The 20,576-nt window shown below is 40.5% G+C and overlaps 1 protein-coding gene across 4 annotated transcripts; it reads right to left on the minus strand.

Moving 5' to 3' along the window:
- Window positions 1-801: 801 nt before the first annotated feature.
- Window positions 802-20,267, minus strand: smg7 (SMG7 nonsense mediated mRNA decay factor). Of its 4 annotated transcripts, none has more exons than XM_084412693.1 (23): window positions 20,141-20,267; window positions 14,129-14,160; window positions 13,632-13,749; window positions 13,344-13,476; window positions 12,914-13,085; window positions 12,696-12,767; window positions 12,440-12,590; window positions 12,182-12,317; window positions 11,926-12,088; window positions 9,656-9,812; window positions 9,244-9,314; window positions 9,091-9,151; window positions 8,868-8,978; window positions 8,206-8,623; window positions 7,978-8,119; window positions 7,509-7,882; window positions 6,966-7,310; window positions 5,554-5,703; window positions 4,921-4,998; window positions 4,482-4,638; window positions 4,145-4,315; window positions 2,522-2,676; window positions 802-2,377 (listed from the first exon to the last, which is right to left on the minus strand). In XM_084412693.1, the coding sequence occupies exons 1-23, from the start codon at window positions 20,164-20,166 to the stop codon at window positions 2,264-2,266; spliced, it is 3,507 nt and encodes a 1,168-aa protein (XP_084268819.1). In that variant the 5' UTR covers window positions 20,167-20,267; the 3' UTR covers window positions 802-2,263. The 4 variants fall into 4 exon arrangements, with proteins under 4 accessions (XP_084268819.1, XP_084268818.1, XP_084268821.1 ...); XM_084412692.1 differs by having other exon boundaries at window positions 8,868-8,999; window positions 20,141-20,252; XM_084412695.1 differs by lacking the exon at window positions 5,554-5,703 and having other exon boundaries at window positions 20,141-20,252.
- Between the last annotated feature and the right edge of the window lie 309 nt (window positions 20,268-20,576).

Consider the following 20,576-nt stretch of genomic DNA (forward strand, 5'->3'; position numbering starts at 1 on the left):
AATGCAGTGAGATACAGGGTATCAAAAAAAAGCACATTCACACAAGACTGTGCACTACAAGTCCATCCAAAATAAAAGAATGTTAGACGTCCACAGCAACCAATCAGAGCACAAGCTTCTGAAAACTCCTTGCCGAACGATTATAAGAGGAAAACAAAAAAATGAACAAACTGGGGCCTCAGCTCCCGCTGAAACTTATTTTATTTGTATTTTTTGCAAATGATACTTTGACCTAACTCAACTTTTTAGATTCCACGTAATTATTATTTCCTCTTTTTTTCTTTTTTTTTTATACAATTTTAAATGCAACAAGAGAAGCACAATCACACGGCAAATAGACACATCATTTAAAGTTTGTCTTTAATAAAATGTTCTCTACTCAAAAATAAAAACACGCTTTATTCTCATCATACAAGAGAGTACGTCTTTCATATAACCTCCGAACAAAAACGCATTGCTTAACCAGGAAGAATTAACCACTGTGAACGCATTATAGATATCTCAGCCTATCCAACACTAACCCCTGGCCCCAGAACATTTACCAAACAGTGGCACCCATTACAAGGTCTCGAAGGCTTACTCAGTGCTATATCCTCTACTGAAAAGAGAACCGTTAGTTTTCAAAACAATATTCGATTTTAACCTTGAGAGAGGAAAAAAAACAAGCTGCAAACAGGGCGTCTGATGATGATGATGATGATGATGTGACCACTTACTAGCGCACGATCGCATGAGTCACTTGACGCTAACCTGAGGCAACTGATGATATACATTATAAGATTTCAGAGTGGAGCGTCAGCCTTTAGTGCTTAGCATAACGGGAGCGCGGGAAAGCATCCTTTCGGAGATACGGTCTGTGGTTTTTAAACCGATCAGAGTACAGTTCCTGCGGAGATGGTACCTGAAAGAACAACAATTCAGTGGCTGTGAGGTTGCTGTGGGAAAATGGGCTTCCCCGGCTCGCGTCCCTTTCTGACAAGCCAACAGCGTCGCAGCTTGACCTGTTCGCCTAAGTTTCCCAAACCTTCCCTACAGTGCCAAGGTGACCGCGATGCTAACGATTCCTTAAAACAAAAATAGAGAAAGAACAACAAAAGGAAGAGAGAAAACACAGATCAGGCACAAAGAGAGCTGATAAAGCTTAAAAATATTAATAAAAAGGCAGAACAGGAACAAAAGAAGCCGTTATGCTGGTAAGCTAGAGTAAAGAAACGAGGAAAGGAGGGAGAAGGGGAGGCACACATTTATATCGAATGAACTCCCCCGTTAGCAGTAAACTATTGAACATATTTACTGAATAATATTTCAGAGAGCTAAAACTGCTACAGAACAAGTCACAAAATACAGTATTGTTAATAATTGCAGTCTCTATTGCAGCTAATGATACTACATCCTACATCTATAGTCTAACCCCCAACTCCGCTTGATACTGATTGAGCTATAAATGTCGCTATGAGCTTCATAATGGTTCGAACTTTAGAGACTTTCCCTGTCCCGTTCACCAAACTCTTCTTACAAATCAACAGACTGTACATGACAACACCATGATCCATGCCTGTGTCAATCTAAGTCCTAATATTCGAGCGCATTCTCTAGATGCGCACGTTCATGCCGATTGCATCATCCTTCATTCATTCCGTTTTTTTATTTTTTATTCTGGACATAGCGACACAAATCCCTCTGAGAAAATGAATCCAGACTTGGAATAAAACAAAACCACTCCTTTCTTTTCTTTTTTTTTGTCCCTCGTAAAACCACATCTGCTGTCAATAAACATCCCTTTCCGACACGCACACCCACACCTAACTCCTCCACGTGCGGCGTGCCGGTCGCACAGAGCGATTTAAGCAGGTGGCATGTGGGCGTCTAGTCCAGAGTCTTAAGTCCAGATGAGACGGGAGAATGACCTTTGACCCCCAGAGGAAGCGAGGTGGCAATCAGAGAGAGTTTGTCCCCTCAGAGTCAGTGTTCTGCAGCGGCTACGTGCTGAGCAGCGTGACAGGTCAGGTGCTTGCACGCCCTCGTTGCCTTAGAGGCACAGGGAGAGAGACAGACAGAGTGAGTGAGAGAGAGAGAGGAGAGGAGAGGGCTGCACGTCCCTCGTCGGTCAGGCGAGCGGTTCATTTTGAGCCTGTCGCTTCACATCGTTCGCCGTCTCCAGCCTCCGCGCGCAGATAATGCCGGAAATTTCCGATTGGAGCTTGTGGTGTTTCACCTCTTCTGTTGAATCATGTTTGACACAAGTGCGTCTTCCTGTGGGCTCTCAGTGTGGCGGGTTCATGTTGCCGTGGCCACGCTGCTGCTTCTGTTTCTGCTGCATCAGGAGCTGCTCCAGCGCAGACGGACCGGGCTGCATCATAGAGCTCGACCAGATTGACTGCAGAAAAATGGGTAGAAGAAATGGAAAGTGAAGGGACATTAAGACCAAAGAAAAACAACCAAGCAAGTGACAAAATATGTTGCAGCACATCTGCGGTTAGAACGTGTAGAAAATAATGCAACACGGAACATCTCATGCTACCTTGAAACTGTCAAGGAGGACAGTAGAAGAGTCCTCCATTGGCATGTCCTGGGCTGCCCAGCTGCTGGTTGGCGCCCCCTGGTGCCAGCTGTTGGTCTCTGACACAGAAGAGGACGAGGCAGAAGGCAGGTAGTCCAACCCAAAGCCGCTCACACCTGAAGATAGTCATATTTACATACCAACCATAAAATTTACATATTCAAAAATGATTAACAGTTCATTAATTACTTAAAATAACAGAGGCTAGCAGTGGCCAATTATACATATAGTACACAGTGAATAAGACATGACAGAGGAAAGCTGGATTTAGCCCAACGTAGTTTGAAGTTGCTCACTCGTGCGTGTCCATTGACAGCTAACACACCTCAGTTAACACGGTTTAGATCATTTGCACAGAAAGACAGTCTTGCATGCACTGTCCATTAATTTTTATGATATAGAGCAATTTTTTTTTATTCCAACAGTGTATTTAAAAAGTATCATAGGTTTTGCCTATCCATTTTTAAACAGATTTGTTAAAGTCGGAGAAGAAGAGGTTCTGTGCATCTTCTCAGGTTTCATTGCTGTCAAAATAAAAGTCCCACTCACAACACTTACTGGCAAAACATTGGCTATTTACTCTATATTGCCAAAAGTTTTGGGACACCTGTCTTTTTGGCACGTGAACTTTAATGACATCCCATTCTTAATCTGTAGGGTTTAATATGGAGTTGGCCCACCCTTTGCAGCTATAACAGCTTCAACTCTTCTGGGAAGGCTTTCCACAAGGTTTAGAAGTGTGTTTATGGGATTTTTGACCATTCTTCTAGAAGCGCATTTGTGAGGTCAGGAACTGATGTTGGACGAGAAGGCCTGGCTCGCAGTCTCTGCTCGAATTCATCCCAAATGTGTTCTATCGGGTTGAGGTCAGGAATCTGTGCAGGCCAGTCAAGTTCCTGCACACCAAACTCACTCATCCATGTCTTTATGGACCTTGCTTTGTGCACTGGTGCGCAGTCATGTTGGAACAGGAAGGGGCCATCCCCAAACTGTTCCCACAAAGTTGGGAGCATGAAAATGTCTAAAATATCTTGGTATGCTGAAGCATTAAGAGTTCCTTTCACAAGAACTAAGGGGCCAGGGCCAAGCCCAACCCCTGAAAAACAACCCATCACCACAATCCCCCCTCCACCAAACTTTACAGTGGCGGCGTGCTTTACACCACTGCATCTGACGCTTTGCATTGCACTTGGTGATGCAAGGCTAGGATGTAGCTGCTCGGCCATGGAAACCCATTCCATGAAGCTCTCTACACACTGTTCTTGAGCTAATCTGAAGGCCACACGAAGTTTGGAGGTCTGTAGCTATTGAAAGTTGGCAACTTGAATTTGCTTGAATTCACGGAGCTCCTGAGAGCGATCCATTCTTTCACAAATGATTGTAGAAGCAGTCTGCATGCCTAGGTGCTTGATTTTATACAACTGTGGCCATGGAAGAGATTGGAACACCTGAATTCAATGATTTGGAGGGGTTTCCCAATACTTTTGGCAATATAGTGTATAAATATAACAGCTTTGGCAATATATAGGTCGACCACTAGAAGAGATATATAGAACCAGAGTATGCTCTCAGCATGGGAATTACCAGTCTTATCAGCCTTCCATCGGTCGGTTCCGCGACGGTCTCTGCTGTCAGGTGTCCCAATGGGGCCGAAGTTGGAGAAGGGCAGGGAGCCGTGGCTGTGGGTGGGTGGGGATGAAGGCAGGCTGCTTGGGTTGGAAGAGTGAGGGGACTGACTGGCTGGTGTTGAGTGATCTATAGCAAAAGACGGAAACAGAATATTCATAAACCGATGCTGTTAGTTCACATGTACAAACCTAAAATAAAGGCTATGAATGAAATGAATCCTCATTATATGATGTCTCTAAGCCATCTAGTTAATGCTCACATACTACAGTAAATCAAAATCACTATATGGTACCTGAGCTAGCAGGAAGGGAGGGGGACCATGGGGTTCCTTCAAATAGGGAGTAGAGCGAGGGCTCCTGGTGCATCATGGGCGCATCCGGCTTAGACGCAGGGGCCATATTTTTACCGTATGCCTCGCTAAAAATACTGTTGTTCTGATAGGAGCTGTCCTGTAAAACAGAGGACAGAAAAAGGAAAGAATAGTATCAGGAAATTCAAATTTGGTTATTGTACTTCTTAAAAAAGTTAACTAGTCAGAGCTGGCAAAACCCCCCAGACATTTTTAGTAACATTACCAGTCAGTGCATGATTGGAAAGTAAAAATAAAGCAACATCCAGACCATCAAATACAAACTTTGGTAGTGTTTTGAAGGAAAACACTGCCACCTGGTGACTTTTGATTCACAATGCAAAGGTGGACAAAAGTGTTGACAAAAGCATTGCAGCTTTACCTGAATGGAAAATCGGGGGAGAAGAGAAGACTGCCCAATCACATCAGCTCCACTGTCTAGTCGTGACGGATTTGGCAACTACAGAGGGAGAAAAGCACAAAAGATGAGTACTCTGAAGAACATGCATTCCAACAGATAAATCATTTTTAGGCAAACCACAGTACAAGCAAAAACTATATTTCCAGATATAGCCACACATTATAACAAATGGAAGATATAGTACGTAATAGCACACTACTCATTTGATACATGTCCAACATTTGGACACATTAGACTGAATTGTTTTTTCTTAAGATCTTAAAACCCTTTTAAAATCTAAAAGCTTCTTTTTTTTTTTTTTTTTTTATAGACAAATAATAACAACTAATACCTAGATATTAATTTGAATAAGAACCTCTTTCAATACTGTTTCAAAAGTATCCCAGGATGCATCTCATGATGTTACATGTATGCCATCTCTGTGTTATTTCTTAGTTACGATGACGACTTATACGATTTCTCTAATAAAATGGAAAACAATAGGTATGTTCAAACTTTATTGTAAACAGGGACCAGATTGTTTTTATCCATAGAAGCTCATATGAAAACTCTCTATCCACTCCCACCAGACGACAAGATAGGAGAACTACATACAAACATGTTCCTTCCAGGAGCAGAATTAAGAGGGCCAGCCAAGGCCTGGTAGAAATCATGAGGTTTAGTAAAGAGCAGCTCCTCCTCTTCCTCAAAGTCCACCAGAGTCTTTAACAGGTCTGGGGGCAGAAGAGGGGAGCTCTTGTTGTCCTAGTGAGAAACGAGGCACAAAGGGGAAGGAAAGAGAGAGAGAGGGAGAGGGAGAGAGGAAAAGGGATGAGAGAAACAGAATGTAAGAAAATAGGAAGCAGCCTGTCAGAGCTATCTGAGAGAAAAACAACAGCCTGTGAAGATCAGTGCCATTCTCAAACTGACTTCTGCTCACGGCTGGTGATAAAGCTCTTTGACTGACTCAAATGTAAAATAGTGTTTTAAAAAACACAAATGAATCACAGAATACTTCACAGCAGAGATAGACAGAGGTGGAAACGTGAAAGAAGAGATGAAAATTAGAAAGCATGCGCTTCTCCACAACTGCGGAGATCAAGTTTCTATAAAACCCAATGTGGATGTAAATGATCCCCAGCTTATGCCGGAAAACCCATGATAATCACAGAGTCATACCAGATCTCTTTCAGAGGCTGAGCCTACATAAACCAAAGGCAAGGGGAAGGAATTGACTGAGAATGATGAGGACTGAGGTCGTGTTCACATTAGAATACTTGCTTACTGCTTAGGGAACACTGCACCAAGCAGAATGCTATGAATAAATAATGTGAAACAGAGCACATTATGAAACAATACATGTTTAAAGCATTAATGAACTACATTGCATGCTTGACCTAATGTTGCATGTTTTAAATGAATGAGTGATGTCCAGTTTTTAAAAATGAAATTAAAACTGTTTCAATCCATATTTGATTAAAATGCCTTAACTCTTTGCAGTCTGAAATGAAGAAAAAAATATATATAAAAAGTAAAATATTTTTAGATTTAAAAGAAAAAAAAGTACTATTCAAAAGCATGCATTAAATTGATATAAAGTTATAATAAGTACTTTCCATAAGATCATCTCTCAATGCAAATCAAACTAGCTATTAGGCTAACTGAAATAAAACCATGCCAATCTCTAGGTATGGTGAAGGCTATGTGATGATGTGGGGCTATTTTAATTCCAAAGGCCAGGGGAACTTTATGGTGAAAATTGGTGTCCTTAAAGGTTGGATTTTTCCAAAATGTTTTAATTAAGGCATTAAGTTCAATTTCCAAAAGATGATTTTTTATTCCTCTTTTTAGTCAACTTTAGCATGGGTGTCTAAACTTATGCATAGCACTGTATAGTATGCATACTACATGCTAAACTCATAGAAAACTAAAATACAATAGTATGCTATCATCATATTATATTAAGCCTGACACTAATTTCTTGTAACATACAACAGCTGTATAAACAGATGAAAAAGAGTGCTAACTTCATATGGAGGCCCTCTGGGCATGTTCTCCTGGTCGGGGCAGAAGACTCCAGGCTGACGTTTGCCCATCCTGTCCCCCATTCCGCTCCTGCCTTCTCCTCCCATGTGGTAAGGTGGCTCCCAGTAGAAATCCTGCACTTTGACCTCTGGAAACTTCATCTTCTTGTCCATGCTGGGCTGAGGGGGCTGCATGCTCATAGGGTGATCAAAGAGCTTCATTGGGTCCTGGGTGGGCATGAAGAAAGGCTGTTTGACTGGCATCTGCATGGGCATTTTCTGCATGGTGGGCTGAGTTTGGTGCTGGCTCCACATTTGACCAGGCTGTTCAGGCACCTGCATGTAAGCCTGCAAGGACAAAATAAAATGGAGAAAGAAGAGAAATTACCTAACAAGGTCAGCAACATAAATGTTTCTATGTAGTCTCCATGGTAATTGGACTTGTCAAGAAAACAGGAGAGCAGATATTGAACCTCAGCATCACAAGAGCAAATTAAATCGGCATTCATGTAATACCACATGATTTAAATAAAGGCGTCACATTACCTGCTGCATGCTGTGATGATGTGGTGGACTTTTGCCAAGCTGAGAGCTCTGCTTGGTGGGCGACTGCTGCGATTGCTGTTGCTGTACTTGGAGCTGCACAGATTGCTGCAAGGCTTGTTGGGATGGTTGTGGAGGGGGCGGCTGTGTCTGCTGAGGCTGGGGAGGGCCCTGGTTTAGGGCTCCAGGGCCTGAGGGCCTCTGCTGGCTGTAGGGAATGTGTGAGGGTTTCCCTGCCTGTACAGGATTGGCAGATTGAGGGTGAGAGGCGGTCTGAAGGAAGGGTGCAGGTACGGATACACCTGTGGGGAAGGTGAAGCCCGGGCTCATGGAGAATGCCACGGGAGGGGGGATCACATATGCTGGTGGAGGGAAGCCTGAAGGAGGAAAAACATGAGGAAATGAGCAATGACTGAACAGCCCATGTATAATAATGTTCAGGTGTGGCATGTATGAAAGTGTCTAAGTATACCTGGTCTGCTGGGCAGAGGCGGGAAAGCTCCAGGGTGGTGGATGGGGATAAACTGTGAAGAGCATGTGGTTTGAGTCTGTGTGACTGGAGTCTTCCTCGCCTCAGACACTGGAGTCTTCCTTATCTCAGTCTGAGTCTTCACCTTGTAGCAAAAAACAAAAAGGAGTTTAAGTTTACACATTTGAATAAGAATTACAGCAAAATGAGGCACAATTGATTCTCCCTTACCTGTTTCCCAGCATCCGTTGTTTTATCATGACTGGTTTTCTTCACCTCACTCTTTCTTTTGCCCTCTTTCTTCTGCTCGTTCTTCCCTTGCATTCCATTTCCTTTATTGAATCCAACTCTGTCCTTCCCTGCATCCCTCTGGTGCTGGTTCCGGTTTTGTTCTCTACTCTGCTCGCGAGGTTTAATGTTCTCTTTGAAGGTGACCACAGGTCTCTCGCTACCATCCAGCCCACTGTTCTGGTTCTTTCCAGCCGAGAGGACAGACTTCAGGCCCTGGGTGCTGTCATTGGAGGTCTGCTCACCATTAGATGACTCCTGGAGGACTGGTGTGTCTTTTTCCTGTGGCTCTTCTACCACCATCTCAGGGATATCAGTTATGAAGAGCAGAAGGCCATCACTTATGCGACACTGGATCAACCTGTTGATACCACAAGCAAAAATGAAAAATATTAAAACACAGGTCATAACTTAAAAAAAAAAAAAACTGAATTAGTCACAAAAAGTTCTCAAAAAAAGATAAAAGAAAAAAGTACTATTAAATTATGCGTATTTTACAGCTAAAAGAACAAATACAGTTTTGAAGGTGCCAAACTTCAGGAAAGTTCAAGAAAGACTGAAAAAGTCATGAGTAAGACATGAATGAAAGTGAAAAAACAGCTCACCGTGGTTGGTTGTCAGCCACCCACTTGCCCTGGCTGATGAGTCTTTGGTGTCGGGCATGAACTAACAGGCTCTCCACAACACTCTGATGCCCTTTAGAGAAGTCTAGCATCCTGGAATCATTGAACAACAACCTTAAGAGAACAAACACAGCTAAAAGAGTCATATGTGTGTAAAATAAAGAGTCAAAACAAGAAGAGTGATCAATTTATAATGAAGGTTTACCGCAAAGCAGGGCGAAGGGCCAGAAAGCCTTGCAGCTCGAACTCTTCGGGCAGTGGAATAACTGTGAAACAAAACAATCATGACCATTAATGGAAAGAACTGTTCAAAAGATATTTCATAAGAAAATTTAAGAGTGTGATGCAGCACTCATACCTGATGTATTTGACACATCCTCCTCCTTAGGCTGAAAGCTGTTCAGAATGGACACCAGCCATGGCCAGATGCTGTGAAATGCCAAAGATGTGTCATTTTAACAGTATTCAATACCTCAAAATCTTGGCTCAGGCAGAACCATTTTATGTGTCATCATGCAAAAAAGTAAAACAGACATGGCGTGCAATGGATTGTGGGTATTGTTGCTGGGATTATGCAGATTGCGGATTAAAGAGACAGAATCAGCCTTTTAAGAAACTGCTACAAGTTCCCTACTAAATACAAACTCATTAAAAATGCTAAATCAACAGAACTACTGAAATCGAGCTTTTGTTTTGAAACTGAAATAAAACCTACATCTTCAAATAGCATTCAGCCCTTTGGTGGAAAGAAAATAGGAAGTCTTTCTTACTACTGGCGCTTGTCCATGGTACTTTCATTAAACACACTGGGTCGAAGCCTCAGCCAGTCCAGAGACACTTTGATGGCAGGAAGAGGGCATTCCCCCATGATCTCCTCTCGGTTCTTATTGAGTAAAGCTCGGCTTAGCATCACGCCCAGGAAAGACACTAGGGAAATAACATTTTTAACAGTAACATCATGATTTCCACAAAAATCTTAAGCAGCACAACTGTTTTCAACCTTGATAATAGTAAGAAATCTTTCTTGTGCACCAAATCAGCATATTAAAGGGGGGGTGAAATGCTATTTCATGCATACTGAGTTTTTTACACTGTTAAAGAGTTGGATTCCCATGCTAAACATGGACAAAGTTTCAAAAATTAAGTTGTACGTTTGATGGAGTATTTCTGTGCCAAAAATCCTCCTTCCAGTTTGTCACAAGTTTCGGAAAGTTTTTTTCGAGTATGGTCGTGTGTGACATCAGACGCGGCAGAATTTCCTTATACGGGTCCTAAGGGCACTTCTCCCGGAAGGGAGAACAGACCAGAGCGAGAGAGCGAAAGCAGTACGCCCATCAAAGCGCTGTGCCCGGCTTTAGGGAAGTCATCGGCTGTGCTGCAGTCACAGGACTTAAAGAAATAAACAATGTCACCAAAGAAGTGTGTTTTTGGTTGCCAGGGCAAGACAACCCTGCACAGATTCCCAAAGAACCCAGCGTTAAGGGACCAGTGGATGGAGTTTTTTTGTTTATTTTTTTATCACAAATTATGTCAGCCATGTAATTTACAGTCACACTGTAATTGCTGACATTGTCATTAATTCCAATTTTAATTATATGATGAGATAGGAACTATGCATGCATGTAATTACATCCTATTACAGCAATACACTGCTTGGATAATACCTAAAATGTTATATAATGATCCCCAAAGTTTATAAATGAAGGTGAAGGAATAATGTGTAAAATCTTTTATGAAGACAGTGCTAAAGTACATTTAGTAAGCTAATTGTATGCTATCATATTAAAGGGATAGTTCACCCAAAAATGAAAATTCTGTCATCATTTACTCACCCTCAAGTTGTTCCAAACCTGTATGAGTTTCTTTGTTCTGCTGAACACAAAGGAAGATATTTGGAAGAATGTTTGTAACCAAACAGATCTCGGTCCCCATTGACTACCATAGTATATTTTTTTCCTACTGTGGAAGTCAATGGGGACCGAGATCTGTTTGATTACAAACATTCTTCCAAATATCTTCCTTTGTGAAACTCATACAGGTTTGGAACAACTTGAGGTTGAGTAAATGATGACAGATTTTTCATTTTTGGGTGAACTATCCCTTTAAGTCTTACAAACTACAACTTTACACATTATAATGCATTTCAAGACACAAGTATAGCCGGTTCTATTTCTTGGCAGCAAACGTTTTCCGCCTCAGTTGGCATCAAACTGCACTTCCCTTCCCACATGTACACCTTTAAAGAAAAAAAAAATACGACGACAAAGTGGAAATTAGTCATTTACAAAAAACGCTAAGCAAATATATACAGTTCCAGTACACACCACACAGAGTTGCCTGCTGTAGTCGTTGCTGCTGCTGCTGCTCGTGTTCAATTTCAGCCTCGGGATCTGATTCTGGATCATAAATGTATGGCTGAATCTGATTGTTAGCCATGGTTTGTTTTGGATAACGTTTTTTTCCTCACGGTAAAGGATGTCACAGCTTCCAGACGCTCAACGCAAAAGCTGCACACGCTCGTGATTCTTTAGCTCCGCCCACACGGCACGCCTCCAGCCGCTCGTTTTTTTCCGGAAAGACTCGGTACAGCCTATCTTTCTTTTATAAATATAATAAAACTAAAGACTTTTTGGAGATATGCAATACTACTCTATAGGTACTCAAGATTAACATGAGATTGACTGAAACTGAGTGTTTCACCCCCCCTTTAAGATGATTTCTGGAGAATCATGTGACACTGAAGACTGGAGTAATGATGCTGAAAATTCAGCTTTCCCACCACATGAATAAATTACATTTTAAAATATATTCAATTAGAGAACGGTTATTTTAAACTATTATATGTCACAATATTACTGTTTGTTTACACAGCATTTTTTATTAAATAAGTGCAAACTTCTTTCAGAAACGTAAAAAAAAAAAATGTATCCACCCCCAACTATTGAATGTGTATATCTTTTAAAATTACAAGTGTGTTTAACCCAGGGTTTAGAAAGACCACAAGAAAGGGTTTGGACGCAGTGTGATATAAAGGACATACTGAAGAGGCCAAGGAGTTGGATCCAGCTGATCTGCTCGTCCGAGCTGTAGCTGTGCTCGTCTGCCTCATTGCTGAAGTCTCTGAGGTGGTGCAGTTCAAACAGGTTTATAACTGTGATGTGGACCAGCTGCTGGGAGCTGAAAGCTTTCTGAAGAATCAGCCTCTGTGGAGCGAATCAGTCAGGAGAATATTTGAGTATACAAATTCAGACCAAGAAAATGATATGAAGTGCTATAGCTGGTGGTTTTGACTGCACCTGGAACTGCTCCTCTAGTTTCTCTCTCAGGGTGTTCAGCTTATCTAGGCTTTTGCAGAGATAAACATGGCCGTGGAACTTGATGAAGGCCTTAATGAAATCAGACACGCTCCATTTTGTTTTGACCTCATCACGGCTGTGGGTTAAAGAGACGCAAGAGAATTAAACACTAGTTTCTTACTTGTCAACGATAATGTGAGCAAAATATTATGATCCTATAAATGTAAATGTCTGCAAGCCCTTCAAAGACATTCTGACCTCTCAAGGGCCTTGGAAAGAGCTTTCTGTAGGTTGGTGGAGGCAGCAGGAAATGGGAATTTGACAGCAATGCTCCTGCAGTAGTAGAAGATTGTTGTAAGGTGGTCTCCTTTGGAGGAGGCCAATATGGCCAGCTGATTGTAAGGTTGACCTTAGAGCAGAGGGAGAAAAGTTTCATTTTTAATTCACTTGTTTTTATTTTCAAATGTCAGTGGTGGGCTCGAGTATGTGAAAACATGCAGAAACAGATACAAACCATTTGAGGGAACAAGTTGAGCTGCATGTCTGTAGTACGACTCTGCCTGGCTGGTTTGGTTCCGATAACGTGCTGCGAGTTGCGTAAAATAAACCACAACCAATGAAACCCCCCAGTGAATAACATCCAAATATTTCATATTTATAAAAGCTGGAGAGCAGGTTGCTAATGCTCTCCCCGAAATAGCTACAAAAACATCAGCAACTTAGCAACCTCACCAATATCTCCAAGATGAACGAGACAGTGCTGGCAGATGTAAGAACAGGAGCTGGGCTGGGGCTTCACTATGGCGCTGGTGCTGCTCTGTTTATTGCTGATGATGCCAAGCTGAGATGATTTCACACGGCATGGCAAGTCCACATTAAACACCGTGCACAGCTCCTGCAACAACTGAGAATCCAGACAAAGATTTTAATAAAGGTCACTAGAGGTCGTGGCAAACAGTCAACAAAGAATAACAGACTGACATCAATCTGCTTAACAATGAGCATTGAGCACTGTACAATAACACTGCTTCCTTGTGTGTTTATTTATTTATTATTTGACACCATATCAGCAGCAATGGCTGCATTCATGGCAAAAGCAACAGCATATCAATAAATAAATAAAACAACTATGATTACAATATCATTTCAATACATTGCTTACTTGTGTGTAGAATCCACTAGCTGCCTCAAGGAACAGGGAGAGATTGGCCTGTACTTCACTTCGATTGGGGTTGGCCCTGTTCTTAGCTTGACTCTGTAGTGTTGTTATTTGATTCTTAAAAGCATGGTTCCAGCTGAAACAAAAATATTTGAGGGACAACATGACAGTCAGATATTTTACATAATATACATAATACATAAACTTAGATGATTTAGATGACACAAACTTTACATGATGCATGTAAATTATGCAAATCATTATGCAATGTATTATCATTGATATTCTTACAGATCTTGTTCAACTTTCTTGTCCAGGGCGTACTCCAGGTCCGTAACCAGCATTTTCTGGTACAAGTCCTGAAGAGCCTGCCGTGATGTCCAGACCTCCGCAGCACCAAGCTTAGAATCTGCATGACATGTGGAGAGGAACATGTTAAAAAGCTAATGCTGCAGCGGCACTGTAGAACGTGACTGTGTCTAACAGTGCCTTTCAGTTCATTTGGAGAAAGATCTGCATGTCTTAGTAACCACATCCAATGCCATGGTTACCAAAGTGACAGGGATAAGATGACAAATATGAAACAGCAATAGACTCCAAGTAAGCTCATACATCACATCAATAGTTCTAATAATATGTGCAACTTATGACCATTGCCATTATATTATTATTTTAAAGATCACATGTTAGATAAACGCATCAAAATAGCATGCTAATAAATAAAAAGACATTGACAAATGTTTCCAAGTCCTAACTAAATAGACTAAACTAGAGATGGTAGCACATACCTGTCATGTCAGCCTTCAGGGCCTCTGCCTGCCTGCTCAAAACAAGAAATGAATATGTTAATGAGGTGATGATTTAAGAGAGAATCATTGGACAAGGTCTGGTGAACACATCCCTGGAACAAGCACAACAGCATTGCAGTTTAGGGGCTTCAATGTTAGACCATATAATCACAAACTCAAGACCATTTTGCCCTTAATTTTTATTTGTTTTAACGGACCAATAAGCACAGTTCAAGTGATGACACACAGCAACATTAAAGCAATGCCATTGGTCTAACTGACGTAGAAATGTGCCAAATAAGTAATTGGCAATAATAATAACTTCTTGTTAGATATTTTAGTGTTTGATTTGTTTTTGCTAGCCTGGTCATGCAGAACTTCCATAGGAATTGACTAAAAACGCTCCCTCTGCACCGCACCAGTGGACACACACCGTTACGCCATATCACAGCGGCCGTTTCAAAGAAATTAAGAGGCAAGTGTGTCAGTACATTGCTGAAATAAGTAATGAGGGGCCTGGCTGGTTGGTATGTTCAGGTCTTTGGCAATATCCAGTGCCTTCAGCTGGATGACGGCTCTAGTTATGGGTAGCCCTACTTATTGCACGATATATGCATATGACCTCAATATTTTTGGTGACATGACATATGTTTACATTTTGCCGTTCGCGCTGTCATCTCGTCTGCTCTCCGTGTCAGAGGCGAAAGTGGGGCTCAGGCAGCTCTTTCATTCACACAGCGGATATCGACAGGTGAAAAGGCGGCGTAATTTTGAGGCGTTATAGTGTTTTCCTGACAACTACCGACAGTTTGGTAGAATAAATCCACATTTAAAGCCACAATCCACTGTTCCGGTACATATATAAATGTCACAGTGCGAAATGGTGCACGCTCACAGCTAGTATTAAGGCTGTTTCACATGGGACACGGCAGTAGCGAGTGTCTAGTTCATTTTCACAGAGAACGTGTTTTTATTTTTTTTATTCCACTGCACGGTTTTTCCATTGTTGTAAAAGGACATGTTTGTTTTAACAACACGCCTCTAGAAAAATTGTTTATCAGCAGATATGGCCTGTTGCCTTCTGTGCCTTCGTTCATATGAACATCTGACAACTACGTAGGGTTTGTTTTCAGCAGTGGTGTGAACCCTTACTTACTGTCGAAGGAAAAACTCCATACAAGTCCCTTCTGTGCATAGATGTTTATTTTTTACTTATTAGCTACTTATGCAATTTTTGTTAGAAAAAGTTCATTTATTATTTTTATAAATATTATTTAGGATATTTATTTTTTGACAGCATTTCCAGTATCTAAATATTCTTAAAAGTTAAAAGAATTATTGACAATATCGTTTATCACAATTATTTCTGGGACAATATACATCGCTCAACAAAAAGCATCATGACAGGCCTATACATACTGACATCTGAAATCAATATAGCTCATCCCCATAATTTTCATAATTTATTATTTATGTGGCGAAATGCTGTGTAATAAGTGATATTATGACTGTATACCGAATATCATAAATGTCCGTTTAGTTTGAACTTGTCGCGCTGCAATTGCTCTCTCCACGGAAGCTTTGCGTTTAAAGACCTAATAAAATATTTCAACTCAGATCAATATTTCATGTCTAATTATTTAGCCTACTTATGTAATAAGCAGGAAAATGTACATCCAGCCGGTGGTTCTCTCAAAATATTGAAATTTATCCCTTAGGCCTACATAAAAGCCTAAATTCAATTGTTAATGATCCCCTGTGGTGAAAATCAAGTTTTTAATTTTCTTTATGTATATGTGGTGTTTTTAATATGCTTTAAGACAAACCATGTGCAAACTCAAAAGTCAACACCATTGCAGAGTATTTTCTCCTTGAAACTGCAGTGAACCAAAGACAGTCTCGAAAACGCAGTTTGACATCGCTGGTGTTTTCGGACGTGACAAACTACCATGTAGCCAATCACAACAACGTGAGGGCTTTAGCATATCATCATTACTATACTGCGAAGCTGGGGAGCATCAAGAGAAGCCAGGTTATCCAGATATATTTTTATGTATATGATGTATAATACAATGTTATGATTAACTATAAGCCTTTCTGTTGCCTTTGGCTTGCTCAGTTTTATTTTGGGGATATTTAATTTGATTTTATCAATCAATAAATTCCACTAGAAACAAACCTTGTTGTATTATTTTAATTTAATACTGTGAAGCTGCTTTGATACAATCTGTATTGTGAAAAGCGCTATACAAATATACTTGACTTGACTTTCTCCACTGATGTTCTACGTTTTTCAAAGCGATTGTAAGGATACTGTTTTTAGAAGGCAGCTGTCTGACTCTGAGATGGAGAACGGGAAGAGGGTTTGTGTAATATTAGCAACACATTATTAGCTGTTTGATAACATAGCCCAGCCAAAGGCTAATCATATTAATTACCGTTATTTGTCCGACGTTGTAGAGAGCGATACATAAAACGCATTACCGTTCTGATACATCGACTTGTAGATGAGCCTGTATGAGTGAGCGAAGGCCGGGCTCATTTGCATATTCATGGCTACACGAATACTAAATGAAGCAAAGGTGTAAAATTACATTTAATATATTTTAAGGCATGAATACAGTTTTCACAGGAAAAAAGGTTTAAATATGCCATTTGGCATTTTGGTGATCAAACATACATGAGTTTTAATGGATAAAATTATTGACTACAGGGGGACTTTAAATTCAACAGTGTAATCAGACTTTAGCCATTAACTCTTTCCCTGCCATTGACGAGTTACCTAGTAATTTATGAGACAACGCTTCCCTGCCATTGACAAGTTTTTACAGCTTTCCGTGTTATCACTGATATACGGTAGGGGGCGCTATTACGCATCTCCTGAAAGAGTACAGTATCTCCAGATCAAAACACAGGCAAAGAAGCAGCAGAAACAAGTGATCTCATATGCAAGCAGATGCATTTGAAGAATAATGCGATAATCATCAATAAACAGCATATAAATCTAAATGGCCTAATGTTACTGAATGAAATGTCGCCCAGGAAGTGTTATAGGACTGTGCAAGCTTTGGGGGTGTTAATGGACTTGATCTACTACATCTAGGCCTATGTTTTGATCATCGTACTGAATCTGATCCAGACGTAGTCTAGTCTAATCCCTACGCAGCTTTTTGCTCAAAATGTAACTTTTTTTATGAAACTTTAAGTGTTGATGATAAAAAAGAATGCCTGAAGCTAGAATGAAACAGATTTTTTTGTTTAAAAGCAGAGTCTGTTCTTTCTTTTGATATATTACATGTTCAGATATTCACACTTTTTCAGATATGGTGAAAATGACCAAAAACGCTGGCGGTGGCTGGCAACGTAAAAAAAAAAAAAAAAAAAAACACTGGCGGGAAAAGAGTTTAAATCTTTGAAAGCAACTTAAAAATAAAGCACAAATGTCAGGGCATGTCAACACTTCCCCAGGGCCCAAAAGTACCCTCGTTAGGACGGTTAAAAAAAGCCAGCTTGATAATGTTGCATTGGTAACACACATCCAATAATAGTTTCAATTGAATACAATAAATGAACAGTACAATAATGTACAAAATACATCATAGAAAACAAAACATTTGCAAGGCATAAAAACAACGCAGCACCGGACCAGTTGGACAAGAGGCAATTCAATCAACTGACTTGAAATTCTCTAGCACACTACCACAACTTGGCTGTCGACCTCAAAGCGGTCGCATTCATAACAAATGGTAGATCTCTTTGTCTGGATGCACTGTATAAACTTTTCTTTCAGCACTTAATAAAATTGATAATGAAATCTTTGATTCCTTCCTCACATAGATCCCACCATCAACATTAATTTCCTTCCTCACACAAAGATCCTACCTCTAATCTCTGAATCATCTAAAAAAAATACAAAGACTACTTCTAGTGTTGTCAAAAATATCTAAAATGGTTCCAATACTCATTTCTCACAGTGTCAATACCAGCATCGATGCCAGTGTTGGTGAGTATTCTCATGAACACAGTAGGGTGGCACGGTAATAAAGCTTTAAAACACTGTCGATGCCACTGTATTTTTTAAATGGTAGTATTGTCAACTCAATACAGTACCGCAAGTAATGTTGTATGTGCGGCAGGTACACTATTTAAAACATTATTCTGAACACGCATGTCTGCAAAAACATCACAAGAGTCTTTGAGTGCTGTTGCCTTTCTGCTGTGCCCTGTGTACACGGCACGCTGCAGTTTACTAGGAGACATGGTCTGAAAGGATTTTAAAAAATAAGCTGTTCAAACACCACTTTTCAACATCATAATAGATTTATGTAAGAAATGTATTCTCGCAGTTCGTCCATTGCTCATTTGACCACTTCTGGAAGAGGTGTAATGGTTCGTTTCTAGAACCATCTTTGCGATAAATTCAATTCCATTCATCAACATAGCAACATTTGAATACTCGGTTCTTATTACTCGGTAAATTAATTATGTGTCATAATATACATACTCCCCTCCAGTCAGAGGTGGAAATTTGAATATATGGGGGCAAAAATGCTCCTGTATGAGTTGATAACAATACCGCACAAGCAAGGGTGCCGTTTTTCCTAATATTAGCACGTCTGCCAATTTATTTGTGGATCTTATTCTACTTATTTGTGAATGAGTTTCATTTTTGTGAATCTCTTTACATTCATTTCATATTTATTCGTAATAAAGGACCAATTCTAACCCCATAATTTTAGCACAACTTCCTATACTAAAAAAGTACCTGCCTAATGTTGTCAAAAAGTCCCTTCCAAACATTTGGGACTGCATAATAAATGAACTTCCCGTTAAAACAGGCAGAATGAAACCACACACATAGATCAGATTAAATGTTGTTATGCAAGCCCTAGATGACATTAAAGCACAACAACATAAAGCTTTTCTGCTGTCTCTTGTCAGCAAGTACAACACCAGAGTACTGAAGTCATCTACTGTGCTCAGTCTACTGAAACGTGCTGAAAACTGTCATCACATCACCAACATTTCTTTACAAAACTCCTTAACAACAAACGCATCTACTCGGCACTCAGCTTACAACCTTACACGATCAAATGGCCTGGATTTGTCATTATCAGCCGCCAATTTATTTACATACTCCCTCGGTCGATTCATGTCACATTGTTTTAAACCAACCCAAGGTTACTGAAGCACATCGGATACTAAAAAGAAAAACACTGCCTTGCAAACCAAACCAGACATTCTCACAGATAAAGTCTAAAGTCATCTCTTAAGAAATACGTGTTGATTTTGATCTGAATGCTATACGTCAAAATCAATGCACGCTACTAGGTAAAACTATCGAGTGACACGAATAAAACAAGGTCAAAACACACTCGTCATCCACATACCTTACATAAAACAACATAACAGCTTTATAAAAGCGTAATGATCATATCAGTTCACTGTCACCAATGGCTCATCACTGTAATTCGTTATTCATGCTGAAATGAAAGGAAAATGGAAACCTATGTGTAACGTTAACTTACAGCAGATACGCAACATATGAAACCTTGTTTTGGTTTGATTTTTCGGGCTAATTTGTACACATAATCACTCACCCGAAGCCTTGCGTGACTAATGTAGCGAGCATGTGTAACCGGATTGTTTTCTGACTTCATCCAGTGGTATGTTTGTAGCTAACGCGGGCTAACATAGCACCTAGCATGCCCTCCTACAACAGCTGCTATGTACACACGAATTCTCGTTAGATCAAGTAAATGGCGCGATTTGCCTAACCGCCCATCTATCAATGTTTTTGGTAATAGACAGGACAATACGTCATCCACTTCTGCTTGTATTCAGTTTCGTGTCTCGTTTACAGGCAAGCATGCTAACTAGCCTAGCGTCAAGCACTAGCACTGACAGCCAATGCTAGCCGAACAACATTCCGATAAACCACATTCGGCCTCAATGATAGAAACACGGTCTCGGTCGCCAATTCGAGTCTGAGAATCTCCGGATTTTACTCACCGTAAGTATTGGGCGCAGAGGTTCATCCTGTCGGATCGCCAGTCTTTTAGACAACGATAGGTTCACAAGCTAAGTCTACTCCCGTCGCCATATTGTCCATCACATCGTCATTGGTAGAAAACGGTCCAGACGTACACAGAAGAGCGCGCCGAACTACGTCACAGGCCCCGCCCCCTTGCTCACTTACAGTAATTACTTGAAATTCTCTAGGCACACTACCACAACTTGACTGTCGACCTCAGTGGTCGCGTTCATAACAAATGGTAGATCTCTTGGTCTAGATGCACTGATATATTAAACTTTTCTTTCAGCACTTAATACAATTGTTTCATTTTCTATAGTTTGTCCAGATTTTTTATTGCAAAATTTTGAGCAATGAACATATCAAAGGTAACCATGAAACCATCAATCATAGCAAATCAAATACTTAGATAAC

Source organism: Rutilus rutilus, assembly GCF_951802725.1.
Source record: "Rutilus rutilus genome assembly, chromosome: 6".
NCBI lineage: Eukaryota > Metazoa > Chordata > Actinopteri > Cypriniformes > Leuciscidae > Rutilus > Rutilus rutilus.